We start from the raw sequence: 20,958 nt of genomic DNA, 5'->3' as shown, positions 1-20,958 counted from the left end.
TGCACGCGATAGTCCCCGTCGCAGGTACGATATCTTGTGATAGCTGGCGTAGCGAAAATTATCGCTACGCCAGCTTCACATGCACTCACCTGCCCTGCGACCGTCGCTCTGGCCGGCGACCCGCCTCTTTCCTAAGGGGGCGGGTCGTGCGGCGTCATAGCGACGTCACACGGCAGGCGGCCAATAGCGGCGGAGGGGCGGAGATGAGCAGGATGTGAACATCCCGCCCACCTCCTTCCTTCCGTATAGCTGCCGGCGGCAGGTAAGGTGATGTTCCTCGCTCCTGCGGCTTCCCACAAAGCGATGTGTGCTGCCGCAGGAATGAGGAACAACATCATACCTGTCGCAGCAAGGTAATTATGAAAAAGTCGGAGCCTGCACCAATGATACGATAACGATGCTTTTGCGCTCGTTAATCGTATCATCTAGGATTTACACACTACGATGTCGATAGTGACGCCGGATGTGCGTCACTTTCGATTTGACCCCACTGACATCGCACGTGCGATGTTGCAACATACAAAGCCGCCCTAAGTGTAACCAGAACCTTGAAGAGGGTGAGTATTGCTGGGTTATATTACCCTGTGTATGCCATAGTGCAAGAAGAGTGCCTATCAGGTGCTTGGGAAAGCTGGGTGACCTGTGTGTTAATGTGTGATGGAGTGCAGGCATCTCGCTATCAAAATGGAAAGTGGCATAAGCAAGAAGTGTGGTGTGGGTGCGTGAGCTGTCTGTGGGGGCACTTAGCTGATTGTCAGCTTGTTTCAATAGGTGAGCGTGGGAAGCGGAGGCCCCCGATACAGTCACATTCTAGTCGTTTGCAGCGAGAGAGTGGGGTTTGTGAGAAGGTACCAGGACAACCCCTATACATTGATATGGGGAAACACCCCAAACGCTGTGTATTGAGCCTTTATTGTGCTGTTGGATGTATCATCCCATGAATTAAAAAACTAAAATCTCTGGAGTAATGCACACAACTCATATATTAAAGGTATGGTCCAAAGGCAAAAGGAAATGTCATTTAAATCGCTTTCTATTTGATGCTATAATCTAAGCTACGTTCTGATATACTTGTATTAAAAATTACCCTTCAGTTCCCTAACTACACTATATAATAGTAATAATAAAGTTTATTTTTATAGCGCCAACATATTCCACAGCACTTTACAATCAGGTGGGGGCTTGTACAGACAAAAACAAAATAGCACATAGTTAAGTATCTACAGTAGGAACGAGGGCCCTGCTCGAAAGCTTACATCTATGGGTAAAGAGGGGACACAAAAGGTAAAATGTGCTTGTAGTATCTGGTCCGGCCATCATTATGATAAATCGTTATGATAATTTATTGATTTCATATAAAGTTGAATGATCCGGTCATTAGACAGTAACAGGTGCACTATGTAACTACTATTCTTTTTTTTCTTCTAGTTCCTGTCTGTCTAGTGACCGCGGCCTCTGTCCGCCCTAAAATGAAGCGTTATCATTAGTGATGGCTGACACGGCCTCTAAAAGTCTGGATCCGCTTGGTTTCAAACATACCCGGAATTCTCAGGGAATTCCGTCTAATTATCTGGATCCGAAACTCAGGGAATAAAAAAACAATAAAGGAAAAATAAAGAAAATAAGAATGAAGCAAGCGCTTCCTACTTACCAAGTCTCCGGTGTGGCTGTAACGTCTCCCGCAGTCACTCATTCTTCGTCCAGGGCTGCTCATTATCGGTAATCCATATGCACTGCTTCCCCTACCCACTGGCAGTCCTGGCATCTGTGATTAGTTGCAGCGAGACGCGCCCCCATCCTGTGTGACAAAATCTGACTGCAAGCAATCACAGACTCTGTTTGCGGGTCACTATCGTGGTGTAAAAATAAATTAATTATAAAAAAAATTGGCTTAGAGTCGCCCCATATTATGATACCCAGCACAGATAAAGCATACGGCTTCAGGGTGCAGCCCCCAGCCGCACGCTTGTCTTGGCTGTGTAACAAATAAGAGGAACTGCATGCGGCTTTTTTAATTATATTATTTAAATAAATCATTTTAAAAAACTGGCGTGCGGTCCCCCCAATTTTGATACCCAGCAATGATAAAGCCTGACAACTGGGGGCTGGTATTCTCAGGCGGGGGAGACTCATGCTCACTGGGCCCCTATTAGTCTAAAAATAGCAGCCTGCAGCTTCCCCAGATTGCCGCATCCATTAGATGTGACAATCCTAGCACTTTACCCAACTCTTCCCAATTGCCCTGGTGCAGTGGCAATTGGGGTAATAAGGGATTAATAACAGCTCACAGCTTTCACTAAGCCCTAGATTAGTAGTGAGGAGGTGTCTGATCCCCCATTAATAATCTCTAAGTGAAAAGAAACACAACCAAACTGAAAAAATCCTTTATTTGAAATAAAATACAAAAAACCCACTGTCTTTCACCCCTTTATCAACCTCAAAAACATCCAGGTCCGACATAATCCAAACGAGATCCCACGACGATTCCAGCTCTGCTACATCTGAAGGCACAGTGATCAGGCACAGAACATGGTCGATGCTGTGGTCTTCAGGCAGAGATATGCACCGTGCACAGCACCCTCTCTGTTATCTGCTCAGTAGACTAGTGCCGTCACCTGCGGGAGCTGTGCTAGTCTCCTGCATTATAGATAGTGCTGATAATTACAGATCTGAGCAGATCGTACAGTGCAACGCACAGCGAAGGGACGGCTAAGACAGAGCAGAGAGGAACACAGAGGGACAGACCAGCTCCTGAAACAGGGGGGTGGGGGGGGGTGTTGGTGGGAGGCAGTATGCGTGAGAACCAAAAGTTGTTTAGCTTAAATACTGCTATTGGAGATGGTTGATGGCTATATAATACAGCCGGTTTGTGCCGCTTGTAGAAAGAGCTCAGGTACTGAGCCCCTTGACACATGTGGACCTCTGCCCCGAGATTAATTGATATCCTAATGCATGAAGGGGTTATACAGTGCATAGAACATGGTGAGAGGGACATCGGACACAGCTTCTGGCTGTTTCACTGCTTGCACTGAAGAGGCACCACATGGATGCGGAAAGACCACCTCCGACACTCCAGCACCAAACCTCCCATAGTCTGCTTCAGTCTCGGGTTGCAGCAAAGTGATAGTTTGTATGTTGAGTGACTTCTCCAAATAATGATACAGTCCTGTCCGGAACATAATGACTTTAACTCTGAGCAGTAATCAGCTGTAGGGGTCATATAAAAGTACAATATACTGGGACCTCAAACAGCAGAACTGCCCTGACTAGGACACAACCCATGTTCCAATCCATGGAAAAAGTGAGAATGTTCCAACTAGAACTTTACTATCTTCTCAATTATTTTCTTTATCCTCTCCAGTAAAGCACATGAGATTGTGTCATTCTTACATTGGCTTCTCCTCTTTTCATTCAGGTGTTTACAATATATGATCCTTTCATTTCTCCTACAAAACAGATCCTTTTTCTAAATGACCCATTAAGAATGGATGAAGACAGGGGCAAGGTGGCAGAAAGTATATTAAAGCTCACCCTAGAGATACTCTTCTGGCTTACTGGAGAGGTGAGTTGTTTGGGGAATTATGTCACTTTTTGTTAATTATGGATATGACTCTGGAAATGTTTATTAATTATGTATCTCTCTACAAACAGAACTATACAGTAGTGAAGAAGACTTCGAGTAAGTCATCTCAGGCACCTGTATATGGAGACTTCGGAAAAAGTCCAGTAATGGAGCCTTCACTTCATTCTTTGATATTTGAGGAACTCAGTGAACACAAGATCTTAGACCTCACCAACAAGATCATTGAGCTTCTGACTGGAGAGGTGAGCGCTGCTGGGAGCACCGGGACGTTATTGAGTAATTCCACGAGTGGTTTCTGGATAATGACTATATCACTGTATGACAGGTACCTATAAGATGTCAGGATGCCACTGTTTATTTCTCCATGGAGGAGTGGGAATATATAGAAGAACACAAAGATCAGTACAAGGACGTCATGATGGAGGTTCAGCAGCCTCTTACATTTTCAGGTAGCAGACATGGATAAATACAAATGAGATTTAATCCTTTCTATGTAAAGAATAAATTGATTCATTGCACATCTCTCATTCAGATAGATCACCTACGAGGAGACCAGAGAGATGTTGCAGTCCTCTTCTTCCACAGGATCATTCAGAAGACAATCACTGCGTACAACAGGATTATCAGGTAGGTGGAGAGAAGGTGTCACCAGATACCACCTATAATACACTGTGTGCAGAATTATTAGGCAAATGAGTATTTTGATCACACAATGCTTTTTATACATGTTGTCCTACTCCAAGCTGTATAGGCTTGAGAGCCAACTACCAATTAAGTAAATCAGGTGATGTGCATCTCTGTAATGAGGAGGGGTGCGGTGTAATGATATCAACACCCTATATAGGGGGTGCATACTTATTAGGCAACTTCCTTTCCTTTGGCAAAATGGGTCAGAAGATAGATTTGACGGGCTCTGAAAAGTCCAAAATTGTGAGATGTCTTGCAGAGGGATGCAGCAGTCTTGAAATTGCCAAACTTTTGAAGCGTGATCACCAAACAATCAATCTTTTTATGGCAAATAGCCAACAGGGTCGCAAGAAGCATGTTAGGCAAAAAAGGCGCAAAATAACTGCCCATGAATTGAGGAAAATCAAGCGTGAAGCTGCCAAGATGACATTTGCCACCAGTTTGGCCATATTTCAGAGCTGCAACGTTACTGGAGTATCAAAAAGCACAAGGTGTGCCATACTCAGGGACATGGCCAAGGTAAGGAAGGCTGAAAAACGACCAACTTTGAACAAGAAACATAAGAATAAACATCAAGGCTGGGCCAAGAAATATCTTAAGACTGATTTTTCAAAGGTTTTATGGACTGATGAAATGAGAGTGACTCTTGATGGGCCAAATGGATGGGCCAGAGGCTGGATCAGTAAAGGGCAGAGAGCTCCACTCCGACTCAGACGCCAGCAAGATGACGGTGGGAACAGGTATGGGCTGGTGTCATCAAAGATGAACTTGTGGGATCTTTTCGGGTTGAGGATGTAGCGAAGCTCAACTTCCAAACCTACTGCCAGTTTCTGGAAGACAACTTCTTCAAGCAGTGGTACAGGAAGAAGTCGGTATCGTTCAATAAAAACATGATTTTCATGCAGGATAATTCTCCATCACATGCATCCAACTACTCCACAGCGTGGTTGGCCAGTAAAGGTCTAAAAGATGAAAAAATAATGACATGGCCCCCTTGTTCACCTGATCTGAACCCCATAGAGAACCTGTGGTCCCTCATAATATGTGAGATCTACAGGGAGGGAAAACAGTGCACCTCTCGGAACAGTGTCAGGAGGCTGTTGTGGCTGCTGTACACAATGTTGATCGTAAACAGATCAAGCAATGACAGAATCTATGGATGGTAGGCTGTTGAGTGTCATCATAAAGAAAGGTGGCTATATCGGTCACTAATTTTTTGGGGTTTTGTTTTTGCATGTCAGAAATGTTTATTTCTAAATTTTGTGCAGTTATATTGGTTTACCTGGTGAAAATAAACAAGTGAGATAGGAATATATTTGGTTTTTATTAAGTTGCCTAATAATTCTGCACAGTAATAGTTACCTGCACAAACAGATATCCTCCTAAGATAGCCAAATCTAAAAACCCCCACTCCAACTGCCAAAAATATTAAGCTTTGATATTTGAGTCTTTTGGGTTGATTGAGAACATAGTTGTTGATCAATAATAAAAAAAATCCTTTAACCCCTTCACGACCGCGGGCCGTAAAATTACGTCCTATTTTAACGTGACTTAACGACCAGGGACGTAATTTTACGGCCTAAACTTCATTTGATTGCCGTGGCCATAGCAACGGCTTTCAAATGATGTCCCCTGCTGTTTCTTACAGCAGGGGACCTTTGCTTGACCCCAGGGGGGGCGGCATCGCCACCCCCTATCGACGATAGATGTGATTGGCTGTTCAAATCTGAACCGCCAACCACATCGATCGCACTAATTTCGGCAAAAATAATGCCCGAATTAGTGCGATCCTGTGAGATACAGCTATGAGATGCCACAGCTGCTGCAGCATATCATAGGTGGACCTCAAACATGTCGCCCCCAGCCCCTGCAGCACTGATTGGAGCGATCGTGCTATGACGCGCAATCGCTCCAATCAGTGTGCAGTGGGGCGGTCTGATCTGCCGGTGGCCGCCCTCCCCAGGCCTGTGCTGGCCTGCGAGCCCTCCCCCAACATGTCTGCAGCGTGCAGTGGCTGGTACTTGTGGTACCACGCCACCGCTGCTGCTGCCGCCGCCGCCGCCGTAGCTGAGGTCACCGCTGCTGCTGCACGTGAGTACTGTGCTCACTTTGCAGCCAGCCCGTGCGCGCTCCCGTGGTGCCCCTGCGCGCTGCCGTGATAGCCCCTGCCGTGCCCCCCCCCGCGATCTGCATACCCCCAACCCCCCCCACCCCCCGACATCCCGATCTGCTCCCCCCGCGATCTGACTGCCTCCCCCATTATCTCTGTTCTGCTTCTGCAGCTCCCTCTCCGGTCTCCCCCTCTGCTCTACCCCCTCCCCCTCTGCTCCCCCCCCCCCTCTGCTCTCAACCCCCCCTCTGCTCTCACCCCCCCCCTCTCCCCCTCTGCTCTCCCCCGACGTCCTCTTACCTGTCTTCACCGGCCTGATCACATCTGCGTCCATCGCTGGGTCCTTCCTGGGCATTCTGCTGATCTGCCTGCTGCTCCTGTAAAGCTGTCCATCTCTCTGCCATCTGTTCCTCTGCAGCTCTTCTGGTCAGTGATCCTCCTGCTAGTCCTCTGGGTACTGTGAGTATAACTTTTTTTTTTTTCCGTATCCCCTGTCCATTTTTACACCTCATCCGTCCGTGCGTCCCGCCAAGCGCTGATCAGGGATGCAGATAACGGATCGGCATCCCTGCTCAATTTTTGGCGTGACTTTTTTTCCGTATCCCCGACGCTTTTTGTATCGCATCCGTCCGTGCGTCCCGCCAAGCGCTGATCAGGGATGCAGATAACGGATCGGCATCCCTGCTCAATTTTTGGCGTGACTTTTTTTTCCGTATCCCCGACGCTTTTTGTATCGCATCCGTCTGTGCGTCCCGCCAAGCGCTGATCAGGGATGCACATAACGGATCGGCATCCATGGTCAATTTTTGGCATGACTTTTTTTCCGTATCCCCGACGCTTTTTGTATCGCATCCGTCCGTGCGTCCCGCCAAGCGCTGATCAGGGATGCAGATAACGGATCGGCATCCCTGCTCAATTTTTGGCGTGACTTTTTTTTCCGTATCCCCGACGCTTTTTGTATCGCATCCGTCCGTGCGTCCCGCCAAGCGCTGATCAGGGATGCACATAACGGATCGGCATCCATGGTCAATTTTTGGCGTGACTTTTTTCCGTTTTCACGACGCTTTTTGTATCGCATCCGTCCGTGCGTCCCGCCGAGCGCTGATCAGGGATGCAGATAACGGATCTGCATCCGTGTTCAGTTTTTGGCGTGACTTTTTTCCGTATTCACGACGCTTTTTGTATCACATCCGTCCGTGCGTCCCGCCGAGCGCTGATTAGGGATGCAGATAACTGATCGGCATCCCTGCTCAATTTTTGGCGTGACTTTTTTCCGTATTTGCGACGCTTTTTGTATCGCATCCGTCCGTACATTCCACCAAGCGCTGATCAGGGATGCACATAACGTATATGCATCCATGGTCCATTTTTGGCGTGACTTTTTTTTCCGTATCCCCGACGCTTTTTGTATCGCATCCGTCCGTGCGTCCCGCCAAGCGCTGATCAGGGATGCACATAACGGATCGGCATCCATGGTCAATTTTTGGCGTGACTTTTTTCCGTATTCACGACGCTTTTTGTATCGCATCCGTCCGTGCGTCCCGCCGAGCGCTGATCAGGGATGCAGATAACGGATCTGCATCCGTGTTCAGTTTTTGGCGTGACTTTTTTCCGTATTCGCGACCCTTTTTGTATCACATCCGTCCGTGCGTCCCGCCGAGCGCTGATTAGGGATGCAGATAACTGATCGGCATCCCTGCTCAATTTTTGGCGTGACTTTTTTCCGTATTTGCGACGCTTTTTGTATCGCATCCGTCCGTGCATCCCACCAAGCGCTGATCAGGGATGCACATAACGTATCTGCATCCATGGTCAATTTTTGGCGTGACTTTTTTTTTTACGTATCCCCGACGCTTTTTTTTATCGCATCCGACCGTGCGTCCTGCAGCGGCCGATCAGTGCACTGCGTCTGTGCGTTTGAAAAGTCAAATGGCGCTCCTTCTCTTCTGAGCCCCGCCATGCGCTCAAACAATTACTTTCCACCACATATGAGGTATCTGCGTACTCAGGAGAAAATGCACAATACATTTTATGGTGCATTTTTTCCTGTTACCCTTGTGAAAAAAAAAGCTACCTAGTTGAAGCAACCGTTTTGTGGTAAAAAAAAAAAAATTCTTTTCACGGCTCAACGCTATAAACTTCTGTGAAGCCCCCAGGTGTTCAAAGTGCTCACCAAACATCTAGAAAAATTATTTGAGGGCTCTAGTTTCCAAAATGGTGTCACTTGTGGGGGAGCTCCACTGCTTAGGCACCATAGGGGGTCTCCAAACGTGACATGGCGTCCGCTAATGATTCCAACCAATTTTGCTGTCAAATGGCGCTCCTTCTCTTCTGAACCCCGCCATGCGCCCAAACAATTACTTTCCACCACATATGAGGTATCTGCGTACTCAGGAGAAAATGCACAATACATTTTATGGTGCATTTTTTCCTGATAGCCTTGTGAAAAAAAAAGCTACCTAGTTGAAGCAACCGTTTTGTGGTAAAAAAAATTTTTTTTCTTTTCACGGCTCAACACTATAAACTTCTGTGAAGCCCCCAGGTGTTCAAAGTGCTCACCAAACATCTAGAAAAATTATTTGAGGGCTCTAGTTTCCAAAATGGGGTGACTTGTGGGGGAGCTCCATTGTTTAGGCACCTCAGGGGGTCTTCATACCCCACATGGCGTCCGCTAATGAGTGCAGCTAATTTTGCACTCAAAAATTCAAATGGCGCTCCTTGCCTTCCGAGCACTGCCGTGTGTCCAAAGATTTGATGTCCACCACATATGAGGTATCTGCGTATTCAGGAGAAAATGCACAATACATTTTATGGTGCTTTTTTTCCTGTTACCCTTGTGAAAAAAAAAGCTACCTAGTTGAAGCAACCGTTTTGTTGTAAAAAAAATGTTTTTTCTTTTCACGGCTCAACGCTATAAACTTCTGTGAAGCCCCCAGGTGTTCAAAGTGCTCACCAAACATCTAGAACAATTATTTGAGGGCTCTAGTTTCCAAAATGGGGTCACTTGTGGGGGAGCTCCATTGTTTAGGCACCTCAGGGGGTCTTCAAACCCGACATGGCGTCCGCTAACAGGTGCAGCTAATTTTGCACTCAAAAATTCAAATGGCGCTCCTTGCCTTCCGAGCACTGCTGTGTGTCCAAACATTTGATTTCCACCACATATGAGGTATCTGCGTACTCAGGAGAAAATGCACAATACATTTTATGGTGCATTTTTTCCTGTTACCCTTGTGAAAAAAAAGCTACCTAGTTGAAGCAACCGTTTTGTGGTAAAAAAAAATTTTTTTCTTTTCACGGCTCAACGCTATAAACTTCTGTGAAGCCCCCAGGGGTTCAAAGTGCTCACCAAACATCTAGAAAAATTATTTGAGGGCTCTAGTTTCCAAAATGGGGTCACTTGTGGGGGAGCTCCATTGGTTAGGCACCTCAGGGGGTCTTCAAACCCGACATGGCGTCCGCTAATGAGTGCAGCTAATTTTGCGTTCAAAAATTCAAATGGCGCTCCTTCCCTTCCGAGCTCTGCCGTGCGCCCAAACAATTGATTTTTACCACATATGGGGTATCAGCGTACTCAGGAGAACATGCACAATAAATTGTATTGTGTACTTTCTCTTTTCTCCCTTGTAAAAATGAAAATTTTATGGCTAAAGTAACATTTTTGTGTTAAAAAGTAAAATTTTCATTTTTTCCTTCCACATTGCTTTGGTTCCTGTGAAGCACCTAAAGGGTTAATAAACTTATTGGATGTGGTTTTGAGCAGTGTGAGGGGTGTAGTTTTTAGAATGGGGTCACTTTTGGGTATTTTCTGTCACTTCGGCCTCTCAAAGTCACCTCAAATGTGATGTGGTCCCTAAAAAAAATTATTTTGTAAATTTTGTTGGAAAAATGAGAATTTGCTGATGACCTTTGACCCCTTCTAACTTCCTAACGGAAAAAAAATTTGTTTCGAAAATTGCGCTGATGTAAAGTAGACAAGTGGGAAATGTTATTTAGTAACTATTTTGTGTGACATATCTCTCAGATTTATGGGCATAAATTTTCAAAGTTTGAAAATTGCGAAATTTTCAAAATTTTCGCCAAATTTCCTAAATTTTCACAAATAAACGCAAAAAATATCGGCCTAAATTTACCACTGACATGAAGTACAATATGTCATGAAAAAACAATCTCAGAATCGCCAGGATCCGTTGAAGCGTTCCAGAGTTATAACCTGTCAAAGTGACACTGGTCAGAATTGCAAAAAATGGCCCGGTCATTAGGGTGTTTTAGTGGCCGGGGGTGAAGGGGTTAAAATACAACTTGCCTAATAAGTCTGCACTCGGTGTATACAGAAGGATGTGAAGACCTTGTATACAGCCTGCAGTAATACAGGTTAAAGTACAGTATACATGTTACAGTGCAGTGTTCTGGGGGAAAGTCATCTGGCTTTTATACCTGAAAACTGACACAAAAGCCACAAGTTTTGGGTATTGTGTAATGTTTAGTTTATGGCCCTGATTCATTAAGACTGGCTTCATTCACATTGATCTTTATGAAGGAGTGTGGTGGACTCAAGTGCCTGATTCATTAGGAGTCACATTCATCTGAAGACTGGAGTAAGATTTGTGGTGTAAGGAGCCCCACAGCATGTCGTGAATTAAATATCTCACTCCAGCAGTGCCCATTTTGTATGAAAACACAAAAAGTCACCAAACGTCTGCACAACTTTGCATTACACAAACATCTTTGTGCCTTTTCAAGTCTATTGGAGATAAATGGCACTGTACACATCCTTCAAAGACATCGCCAGAGGGGCACAACCTTTGGCCCAGGGCCACGTGTAGCCTGCCATGCCATCCTGTGTAGTCTTCAAACATCTGGTAGCAAATAAGCTTATATGTGTCTGGTAGTTTCACACATGTATATTCAATGCCAGAGAGAAGAGAGGTAGAATTTAGATGGGAGCAGGAACAGGGAAGTGCTAATGGTATATGATATTGCCATCTCTGGGGCCGTGCACGCTGGGGTCTCCTGCACCCATTTTTGGCACTGTAGAAAGGAGTAGATGAGGTGTCCAAGTGGCTGTGCATGAATCCAGCTATTATGCTAGTGTATGGGACTAACAATTCCCTTAAACTATAATGAAAATAGCCACAAGCATACATGGTCTCTTTCTGGAGTAAGAACAAACCAGAAGGGGATACCCATTCTACTAATAGGTGTCCATTTCATTTTCAGGTCCCCTACCTATCAGAGATATATGGCAGACAATCGGGATATGCCATAAATGTCACAGATAGTCATACCCTTTTAAGTTTTATTACACCCCCTGACATTGGTTCATTCTGACAGTGTGGCCCTAAGGTTGTGCCTCTTTGCATTAAAGGGATACTATCAGCACAGGATGACTGATCAAACCAATTATAAACATTGAGTGCATCATGGTGGGGCTAATCATTCATATACATCTTCCCTCCTGCTGGTTTTCCCTCTATATATATATATATATATATATATATATATATAAATATTCATTTATGTAGCGCTAATAATTCCGCAGCGCTTTACATACATTGGCAACACTGTCCCCATTGGGGCTCACACTCTAGAGTCCCTATCTGTATGTCTTTGTAGTGTGGGAGGAAACCGGAGAACCCGGAGGAAACCCACGCAAACACGGGGAGAACATACTAACTCCTTGCAGATATTGTCCTTGGTGGAAATTGAATCCAGGACCCCAGTGCTGCAAGATTGCAGTGCTAACCACTGAGCCACCGTGCCTATAATATCTTTCCCTCTTCTTTATTGACGACTCTGGCTTCATAAAGTCAGAGAAAGGCAGAGATAGATGGAAAACCAGCAGGTGGATGGTGTATTTAAGTGTTTGGCCGCTCATGATGCACCAATCGCCTGTACTTGGTGTGAACAGTCATTCTGTACTGACAGAGTCCCTGTAAACCAATGCGTCAGTCATTGTTAGGGATGTGTCACAGACTCCGTAACGTGTGTTAATCTTTTTCTGGCTTTATATGTTAAACAGGGTAAAAAAAAATCTGGTGTGGACAGGACATATTATTAATGACTTGATCTTTTCAGACATTGTACATGACTTTACAATATTTGTTTCACAGCTTTTGAATCTGGGTAAAGATGTGACCAATATATATTGTAGTACAGAAGAAGAAGCATTGAGTAGCTATCAGCCGTGTAGAGTGGACAGTCCTACCAATAACCGCCAAGGTTAGTATTAGCCACCAACTGTAGAGAAGAGTCACATATTCTAGCGATCAGCTATGTAGAGAAGACAGTCCTACCGATAACCGCCAAGGTTAGTATTAGCCACCAACTGTAGAGAAGAGTCACATATTCTAGCGATCAGCTATGTAGAGAAGACAGTCCTACCGATAACCGCCAAGGTTAGTATTAGCCACCAACTGTAGAGAAGAGTCACATATTCTAGCGATCAGCTATGTAGAGAAGACAGTCCTACCGATAACCGCCAAGGTTAGTATTAGCCACCAATTGTAGAGAAGAGTCACATATTCTAGCGATCAGCTATGTAGAGAAGACAGTCCTACCGATAACCGCCAAGGTTAGTATTAGCCACCGACTGTAGAGAAGAGTCACATATTCTAGCGATCAGCTATGTAGAGAGGACAGTGCTACCGATAACCGCCAAGGTTAGTATTAGCCACCAACTGTAGAGAAGAGTCACATATTCTAGCGATCAGCTATGTAGAGAAGACAGTCCTACCGATAACCGCCAAGGTTAGTATTAGCCACCGACTGTAGAGAAGAGTCACATATTCTAGCGATCAGCTATGTAGAGAGGACAGTGCTACCGATAACCGCCAAGGTTAGTATTAGCCACCAACTGTAGAGAAGAGTCACATATTCCAGCGATCAGCTATGTAGAGAAGACAGTCCTACCGATAACCGCCAAGGTTAGTATTAGCCACCGACTGTAGAGAAGAGTCACATATTCTAGCGATCAGCTATGTAGAGAGGACAGTGCTACCGATAACCGCCAAGGTTAGTATTAGCCACCAACTGTAGACAAGAGTCACATATTCTAGCGATCAGCTATGTAGAGAAGACAGTCCTACCGATAACCGCCAAGGTTAGTATTAGCCACCGACTGTAGAGAAGAGTCACATATTCTAGCGATCAGCTATGTAGAGAGGACAGTGCTACCGATAACCGCCAAGGTTAGTATTAGCCACCAACTGTAGAGAAGAGTCACATATTCTAGCGATCAGCTATGTAGAGGAGACAGTCCTACTGATAACCGCCAAGGTTAGTATTAGCCACCGACTGTAGAGAAGAGTCACATATTCTAGCGATCAGCTATGTAGAGAAGACAGTCCTACCGATAACCGCCAAGGTGAGTATTAGCCACCGACTGTAGAGAAGAGTCACATATTCTAGCGATCAGCTATGTAGAGAAGACAGTCCTACCGATAACCGCCAAGGTGAGTATTAGCCACCGACTTTAGAGAAGAGCCACATATTCTAGCGATTCACTCACTGCAGAAAATTTAGGGTGAATTTTTTTTGTGGTTTGTGTTCTGTTTTTAAAGCTGTACATTAGGTGCGCCCCTGGGGACAAAAGGGGGTCGGAGTATAAAAACAATTTTTAACAATGTTGCAACTACACATCTGCCACATAAATAGATAATGTAACTGGTGAAAGCAAAGGCATCAATTCTTAAGGCCACTTTACACGCAGAGATAAATCTGTGGCAGATCTGTGGTTGCAGTGAAATCATGGACATATTGTTCCATTTGTGCACAGCCACAAACCTGGCACTGATTGTCCACAATTTCACTGCAACCACAGATCTGCCGCAGATTTATCTCTGTGTGTGACAGGACCTTTAGACCAGACTCCTAAATTAATTCAAACCCCAGACTACTTAAACACCACAGACCCAGAACAAACCTCCTAAATAAATAAATCCATGGATAACTGACTCCCACCAGATTCAACATGGCGGTTAGGAATGACATCTGATTTTTTTGATCTGCTGGTCTGAGTGTAAATTGTAATAGCTTATTATTACACTGGACAATATGGGGGGTTGGTTGTTATTTTTAATGTACTTCTATATGCTAATTTTTCAAGATATTATGTCCAATATGCCCATACATAATGGCGTTATTAACTATTCAGATTTGTGCCTTGCTGTCCAGCTAACTATGCCAAAATCTGTAAGGAAAAAGAAGAGGCCCTCACTTTCACATATTATGCATTGATCTAAGCTACTCAAATAATTCTTAATGAACGGGAGGTTCTTCGTTAATACTCTTTGAAGTGCTGCATTGTATTTCGACCATCAACACTGTAAGGCTATGTTCACACACGCCACCTAATAGCTGCTCTCTCAGCAGTAAAAACACTACATTCACAAAAGCCCATTTTTGTGTGCAGATTACATGTGTGCTTGTCTAAAGTACATGCTGAATAAAGTTAGTTTTATTCATCAAAAACGCTGCAGAAACATTTGTTGCATGTTTAGCAGCATTTTTTTCAATTTCTTATTGCTTTCTATGGGTGAAAAAATGCTTCAAAAACACTTAAAGAACTGACCTAATACAGATTTCAAAAGCACGGCAGCTCAAATTCAGTTAGGAAATAAAAGAACAAGCGTATGCATGACATTTGTTAGGCTATGTGCACACGTTGCGTTTTTTTCTCGTTTTTTTTCATGCGTTTTTCCTTGCAGATTTTAATCAATACTGTAAGGAAAAATTCCAGGGACCCGAACGCCGGGGAGAGGTAAGCAATATCTCTCCCTGCCTCCTGAATGCTGCAATTGCATTGATCGCAGCATCCAGGTGGTTAAACTACAGGCAGCGATCATGGGGGTACAGTGCCTGAACCTTTGTGATCGCCATGACTAAAAAAAAAGGCATGTGAAAAAACACGCGCAATACAAAATAAACATTTTTTTCAGCTCCTTTTTCCTGCCAAACCATGCTTTTTTATGTGCAGAAAAGAAGCACACGAAAAAAAAAAATTGTTCTACCACTGTCTTAGTGAGTTAATAACTTTGCTAAAAAACTTACAATTATTTATGCAAATTCTATATAGAAATGTTATAAAATATCAATATATTTTTAAGGCTATATTATAAAAAAATATTTTTTATTCTTGACAGATGGATGTACCAGGAGCTCAGAAAGACATTTGATATATTCAGATTTCATTGAAGATGATTGTGGTATTACAAATAATACATATGAAGAACATTCCATTATTCAAAATATGACCTCTGTACTTTACACCGAAGGTCAATCATCTGATCCTTTTAAAGTAGATTTGTATTCTGACTCATCATTGATTGTTAAAGAAAATAAAAGTCAGAGAAGGAGTAATGAACATCAGAGTCTGCATGGTGGGGATAAGCCATTTTTATGTTCAGAATGTGGCAAGTGTTTTACCCTCAAAACAACTCTTGTTGTGCATCAACGAACTCACACAGGAGAGAAACCCTTTTCATGTTCAGAATGTGGGAAATGTTTTATTCAGAAATCAAATCTTATTGAACATCAGAAGACTCACACAGGAGAAAAGCCGTTTTCATGTTTAGAATGTGGTAAATGTTTTACTCAGAAAGCAGCTCTTCTTAAACATCAAAGACGTCATACAGGGGAGAAGCCATTTTCATGCTCAGAATGTGGTAAATGCTATGGCATTAAATCAAACCTCATTGAACATCAAAGAACTCACACAGGAGAAAAGCCATTTTCATGCAATGAATGTGGGAAGAGTTTTGCTCGGAAATCCAATCTTGTTGACCATCAAAGAATTCACACAGGAGAAAAGCCGTATTCATGTTCGGAATGTGGGAAATGTTGTTCTCAAAAATCAGATCTTGTTAAACATCAGAGGAGTCACACAGGGGAGAAACCATTTTCATGTTTAGAATGTGGAAAGTGTTTCTCAAGGAAAACACCTCTTGTTGAGCATCAGAAAATTCACTCAGGAGAAAAGCCATTTTCTTGCACCTTATGTGGAAATAGTTTTAACCAGAAGTCGGCTCTAATTGCACATCATAGAACTCACACAGGAAAAAACATTTTCATGTCTAGAATGTGGGAAATGTTTTACCCACAAATTGCATCATAAATGCATGAAAAAAATATTGACTTTTAAAGAACTCAATCAGATGCAAAGCCATTTTTATGTTCAGTCTGTGGAAATTATACAGAAGAATAAAATCTGGTTAAACATCAGAAATGTCAAAATGCAGAAGCATTTTTAATGTTCAAGCTGTACCAAATATTGTAACTTATGTTATGCAGGTCCATATTAACTACAGTGCAAAATTCATTTAAAAAAGGTACATTTTTTTTTGTTACTTGGCTGTGAAGAAACAGAAACCCTTTAGGGTAAATTCATGCGAGTGTATTCTCAGTCCAAGTGCTGTCTGTGCGTATGCTTACATGAACAATTTCATACACTAACCAACTGTCTAAAAAAATTGCAGCATGCGCTAGTTTTAAGTGATTTGCGGTTGGGATTCACCAAATTATTTCAATCGTAGTGCAAAAATAAATGCCATACAAACACCATTCATATGGCATATGTTTTTAACAGATCTAATGCAATTATTAACAGAGAAACCTGTATTTCACCTTGAATCATTTCTCACTACGTCACCACCTTTGACGTACCCATACATCATGGTCTATAAGGAGACCCAACCTATGATGTATGGGTGTGTCATGTCAATCATGTGGAGCTTCAGTAATAGCTGAGCTCCAGCTGTCACAGGGATGGTGCTTGCACCTTCTCTAGCTGTTTAAGCTCCTGAATGCCACATTCAATAGTGTTCTTGGCATTTTGGAGGCTTGGAGAGGGAGTGTTCTTCCTCTGCCACCCTTTTGGGGCCCCCGCAAAATGATTATGGGGGTTCCGATCATTACCATGGCGATCCAAAGACAAATAATGACCTCCGGGTTTGCTGGCTATGGTGGCCCGTTAGACCATGCCAGCAGCATGGTCTAAGTGGCGTTCTGTCAGTGTCGCACTGACAAGTGTAAAGGAATAATAAATAACAAATGTAAAGAAAGTGCCAGTGATCGAATAATAAAAGTTAATATCTCATAGAGGGACTGAGTAAAAAAAAAAAGTTAAATTATTGAAAAAAAATAAATCCCCAAATAAATAACAAAACAAATGAAGAAAATATTACACCAATAAACACGTATATTTATGTAAAAACAAGAATAAACAAAATAAACAAAAAAAGTACATATATTTGGCATCGCCACATCCAGAACAACACGATCTATAAAACTGTCACACTAGTAAACCCATTCAGTGAGTACTATAAAAAGAAAAAAACGCAAAAAGCTGTGCTGTATTATCATACTGTTGAAAAAAAATCGAATTAAAGGCGATCAAAAAGTCACATGTAAATAAAAATGGTGTAGCTGAAACTTTCATCTTGTCCTGCGAAAAAACAAGCTGCCATACAGCTCTGTCAGCAGAACAATAAATAGGTACAGAATACCGCAATGCAGAAGCAATGTTTTTTTCTATAAAAAGTTTAGGTTTATTTAGAGCATATTAAAAATAGTATCCAAATATAGGAAAGTCTGGCCACAGTGACAAGTATCTGTATATTGTAATGCTCCATGAGAGGTAAACTCTAGGATAAAATGGTGGTGCTCAACCTAATATAATAGTGTCCAGAAAATCGAACAAAAAGAAGTGAAAATGTGACACTCACCAAAATTAAAACATCCTTTATTGATTGTACATCATTAAGAGCAGTGTAGGGAGGAAGGCAGGAGACATCCGGACAGTGTCGGACTGGCTAACGGAGAAACCTCCAGTAATACCAGGCCTGGCTGCGGTTACCTGCATTGAACTCCGGAGCTGTCACCTGAGCTCCAGAGTGCAGCCTCGACTGAACTCAAGGTTTGCAGAACTGTACAGCGAGAGCCGACTGATTCCCCAGCGATTGCAGTTCAGTTCATGACAGCTGCGGACAGGCCGGGCTGTACTCCGGAGTTCAGGTGAGAGCTCCGGAGTGCAGCCCGGCCTGTCCGCAGCTGTCATGAACTGAACCGCAAATGTCGGGGAATCAGTCAGCGCTCACAGTTCAATCCTGCAAACCCTGGGTTCAGTCCAGGCTGCGTTCAATGCAGGTTCAATGAAGGTAACCGCAGCCAGGCCTGGTATTACTGGAGTTTTCTCCGGTAGCCAGTCCGACACTGCGTCCGGACAATGGTGGCCAATTTGGACTTCGTCTGGGCTTTGATTCAGATTTGTCTGTCTTTTTAAATGTTCATAAAAGCGCAGTCAAGCAGTTTTGTGCACCTCTGAAAACAACGCCGCTCTGCTGCTTCATTATAGTGAAACAATCTGTCTAGGGTGTCCCCAGAAGTAACAGCACGGGAGACATCAGCACCAGGGACATCAGAGCCCGGGACAGGTGAGTATAAAGTTCCGGTGAACACACATGAGACAAAATCACGGCACACGTGTGTTTTTCACTGACGTGTGAAAGAGGACTAAAGTACAGGATAAATGTGATCCTAAATGATATGCAAAATGTTTCCAATAAAAGCATCAACTCATTCCACAAAAAAAAAGTCCCCATTGAAGATGGGCGGACTCGCAGATACCCGGGACCGGCGGGTCCGTGTTCTTCTTCTTCTTTGGGACATACTTGTACGGGTTTGGCCGTATTCAGTTCGTGACGCCACCCACGGTGTGTGGTGAAAGGTGGCACCACCGCTGCTGTTGTGGGACATCCCAGGGAAATGTAATGGCAGCTGGATGTTAACCCCCTTTTCATCCGGAGGATCCCTTGAGCCACACAGCGGGTCCGGATGCGAGCAGCCCGGCTGCTACAGGCGTGGGGGCGGCACACCACTATCATCACCCCGCACACACCCCGGCACTACCACACTCATCATCATCACTGCACACACCCAGGTATTACCGCACTCATCATCACCGCACACACGCAGGCACTACCGCACTCATCATCGCATACACACTGGAACTACCGCACCCATCATCACCGCACACACACACAGGCACTACCGCACTCATCAGCATCACTGCACATACACCAGCACTACCACACTAATCATTGCATACACACCGGCACAAACGCACCCAGCATCACCGCACAAACTACCTCAGTGACGTCCCCGCTGACAGCGCGACTCACTTCAGTTGCTGCCTGGAGCTGACAGAGAGCGGCGGTGTTCTACGGCCGCTCCTGTCAGCTTCATGTAGTAGAGCTGGATGCGTCGCGGAACCTCGTGTGGATTACACCGGACCTGGAAGGGTATTTGGGGATTAATAAAGTGGTGAAAGAGGGTGTTTTTTTATCTTTTATTCCAAATAACGTATTTTTTCGGGAGTATGTGTTTATTTACTTTCACTTTCAGGTTAATCATTGTGGGTGTCTCAGACGCCTGCCATGATTAACCTAAGACTTAGTGGTAGCTATGGGCTGCTGCTATTAACTCCTTACTACCTCAAGTGCCACCGCACCAGGGCAATTCGGGATGAGCCGGGTAGAGTCCCGGCACTGTCGCATCTAATGGATGCGGCAATTTCGGGCGGCTGCTGGCTGATATTGTTAGGCTGGGGGGCTCCCCATAACATGGGGCTCCCCATCCTGACAATACCAGCCTTCAGCCGTGTGACTTTAACTTGGCTGGTATCAAAATTAGGGGGGACCACAAGCCATTTTTTTTAATTATTTATTTATTGTACTGCACGATATAAACCCGTCCATCGGCTGGTGTGCTTGGTTGCAGTGAGACAGCTGTCACTCAGCGTGGGGGCGGGTCTGACTGCAACCAATCATAGGTGCCGGTGGGCGGGGGAAGCAGTGAATACTAGATGGAATAATGAGCGGCCGGCTTTTTCAAAAGAGGAAAAGCCGCTGGAGCTTTGTGACAACTGTGCAGCGTTGCGCCCGTGATCGGTGAGTATGGGAGAGGGGGGAGAGAGACACGAGTGATTTTAAACGATTTCGATCGTTCTGCGGGACATGCTGAGCATGCTCAGTAGAATGTGACTGAATCCGTCAGCAGATTTCGCCACTTAGCGCATAGCGGCGGAATCCGCCACCATAGACAATCATTAGACACCTTTGCGGATTCCAACGGAATCCATCAAGGTGCGTTATTTTAACGACCCAAAAAACGCTACATGTAGCGTTCCCTCCGCTCGTCGCTGTGTCAAAATAATGACGCAGCGTCGTCCAGCGGATGCAACGCAGACACTTGCATTACAGTACGTCGTCAATACAAGTCTATGAAGAATAGCGCAGTGCGTTAACGGACTGCGCTGTTCTCCATAGCTGCGGAACGCAAGTGTGAAAGCTGCCTTTAAAGAACAGTGTTTACCTTCTTTAGTCCACTCTGCTCAATGGCCTGTCAGGTTGCAACTGAACAAATGAATGTGAGTTCACAATGCAGGAAGCCAGCGGCTGTGGCGAACCCTTGTACTCGCTATTAAAGGAGGTGAAGAGTAACTGCTCTCCACGCCCATATTCCCGGGTGTGGGGAGCAGTGTTAATTCATTTAGAATTAGCAGCTGATGTTGGTGTGTGACTGG

At 44.3% G+C, this 20,958-nt stretch overlaps 1 protein-coding gene across 1 annotated transcript in view; it reads left to right on the top strand.

Moving 5' to 3' along the window:
• The window catches only part of LOC142311119 (uncharacterized), a 33,927-nt gene extending 17,054 nt beyond the window's left edge, over positions 1–16,873 (top strand). Inside the window, 7 exon segments of the mRNA XM_075349245.1 lie at positions 3,458–3,562; positions 3,652–3,825; positions 3,909–4,032; positions 4,116–4,210; positions 12,491–12,599; positions 15,521–16,433; positions 16,435–16,873. Of these exon segments, the coding sequence (XP_075205360.1) occupies positions 3,485–3,562; positions 3,652–3,825; positions 3,909–4,032; positions 4,116–4,210; positions 12,491–12,599; positions 15,521–16,433; positions 16,435–16,627 (1,686 nt within the window). The 5' untranslated portion in view covers positions 3,458–3,484 and the 3' untranslated portion in view covers positions 16,628–16,873.
• Positions 16,874–20,958: the final 4,085 nt, after the last annotated feature.

This window comes from Anomaloglossus baeobatrachus, chromosome 5, assembly GCF_048569485.1.
Source record: "Anomaloglossus baeobatrachus isolate aAnoBae1 chromosome 5, aAnoBae1.hap1, whole genome shotgun sequence".
Taxonomy (NCBI): domain Eukaryota; kingdom Metazoa; phylum Chordata; class Amphibia; order Anura; family Aromobatidae; genus Anomaloglossus; species Anomaloglossus baeobatrachus.
The sequence above is the reverse complement of the archived record's forward strand: the minus strand, read 5'-3'. Positions and strand labels throughout refer to the sequence as shown.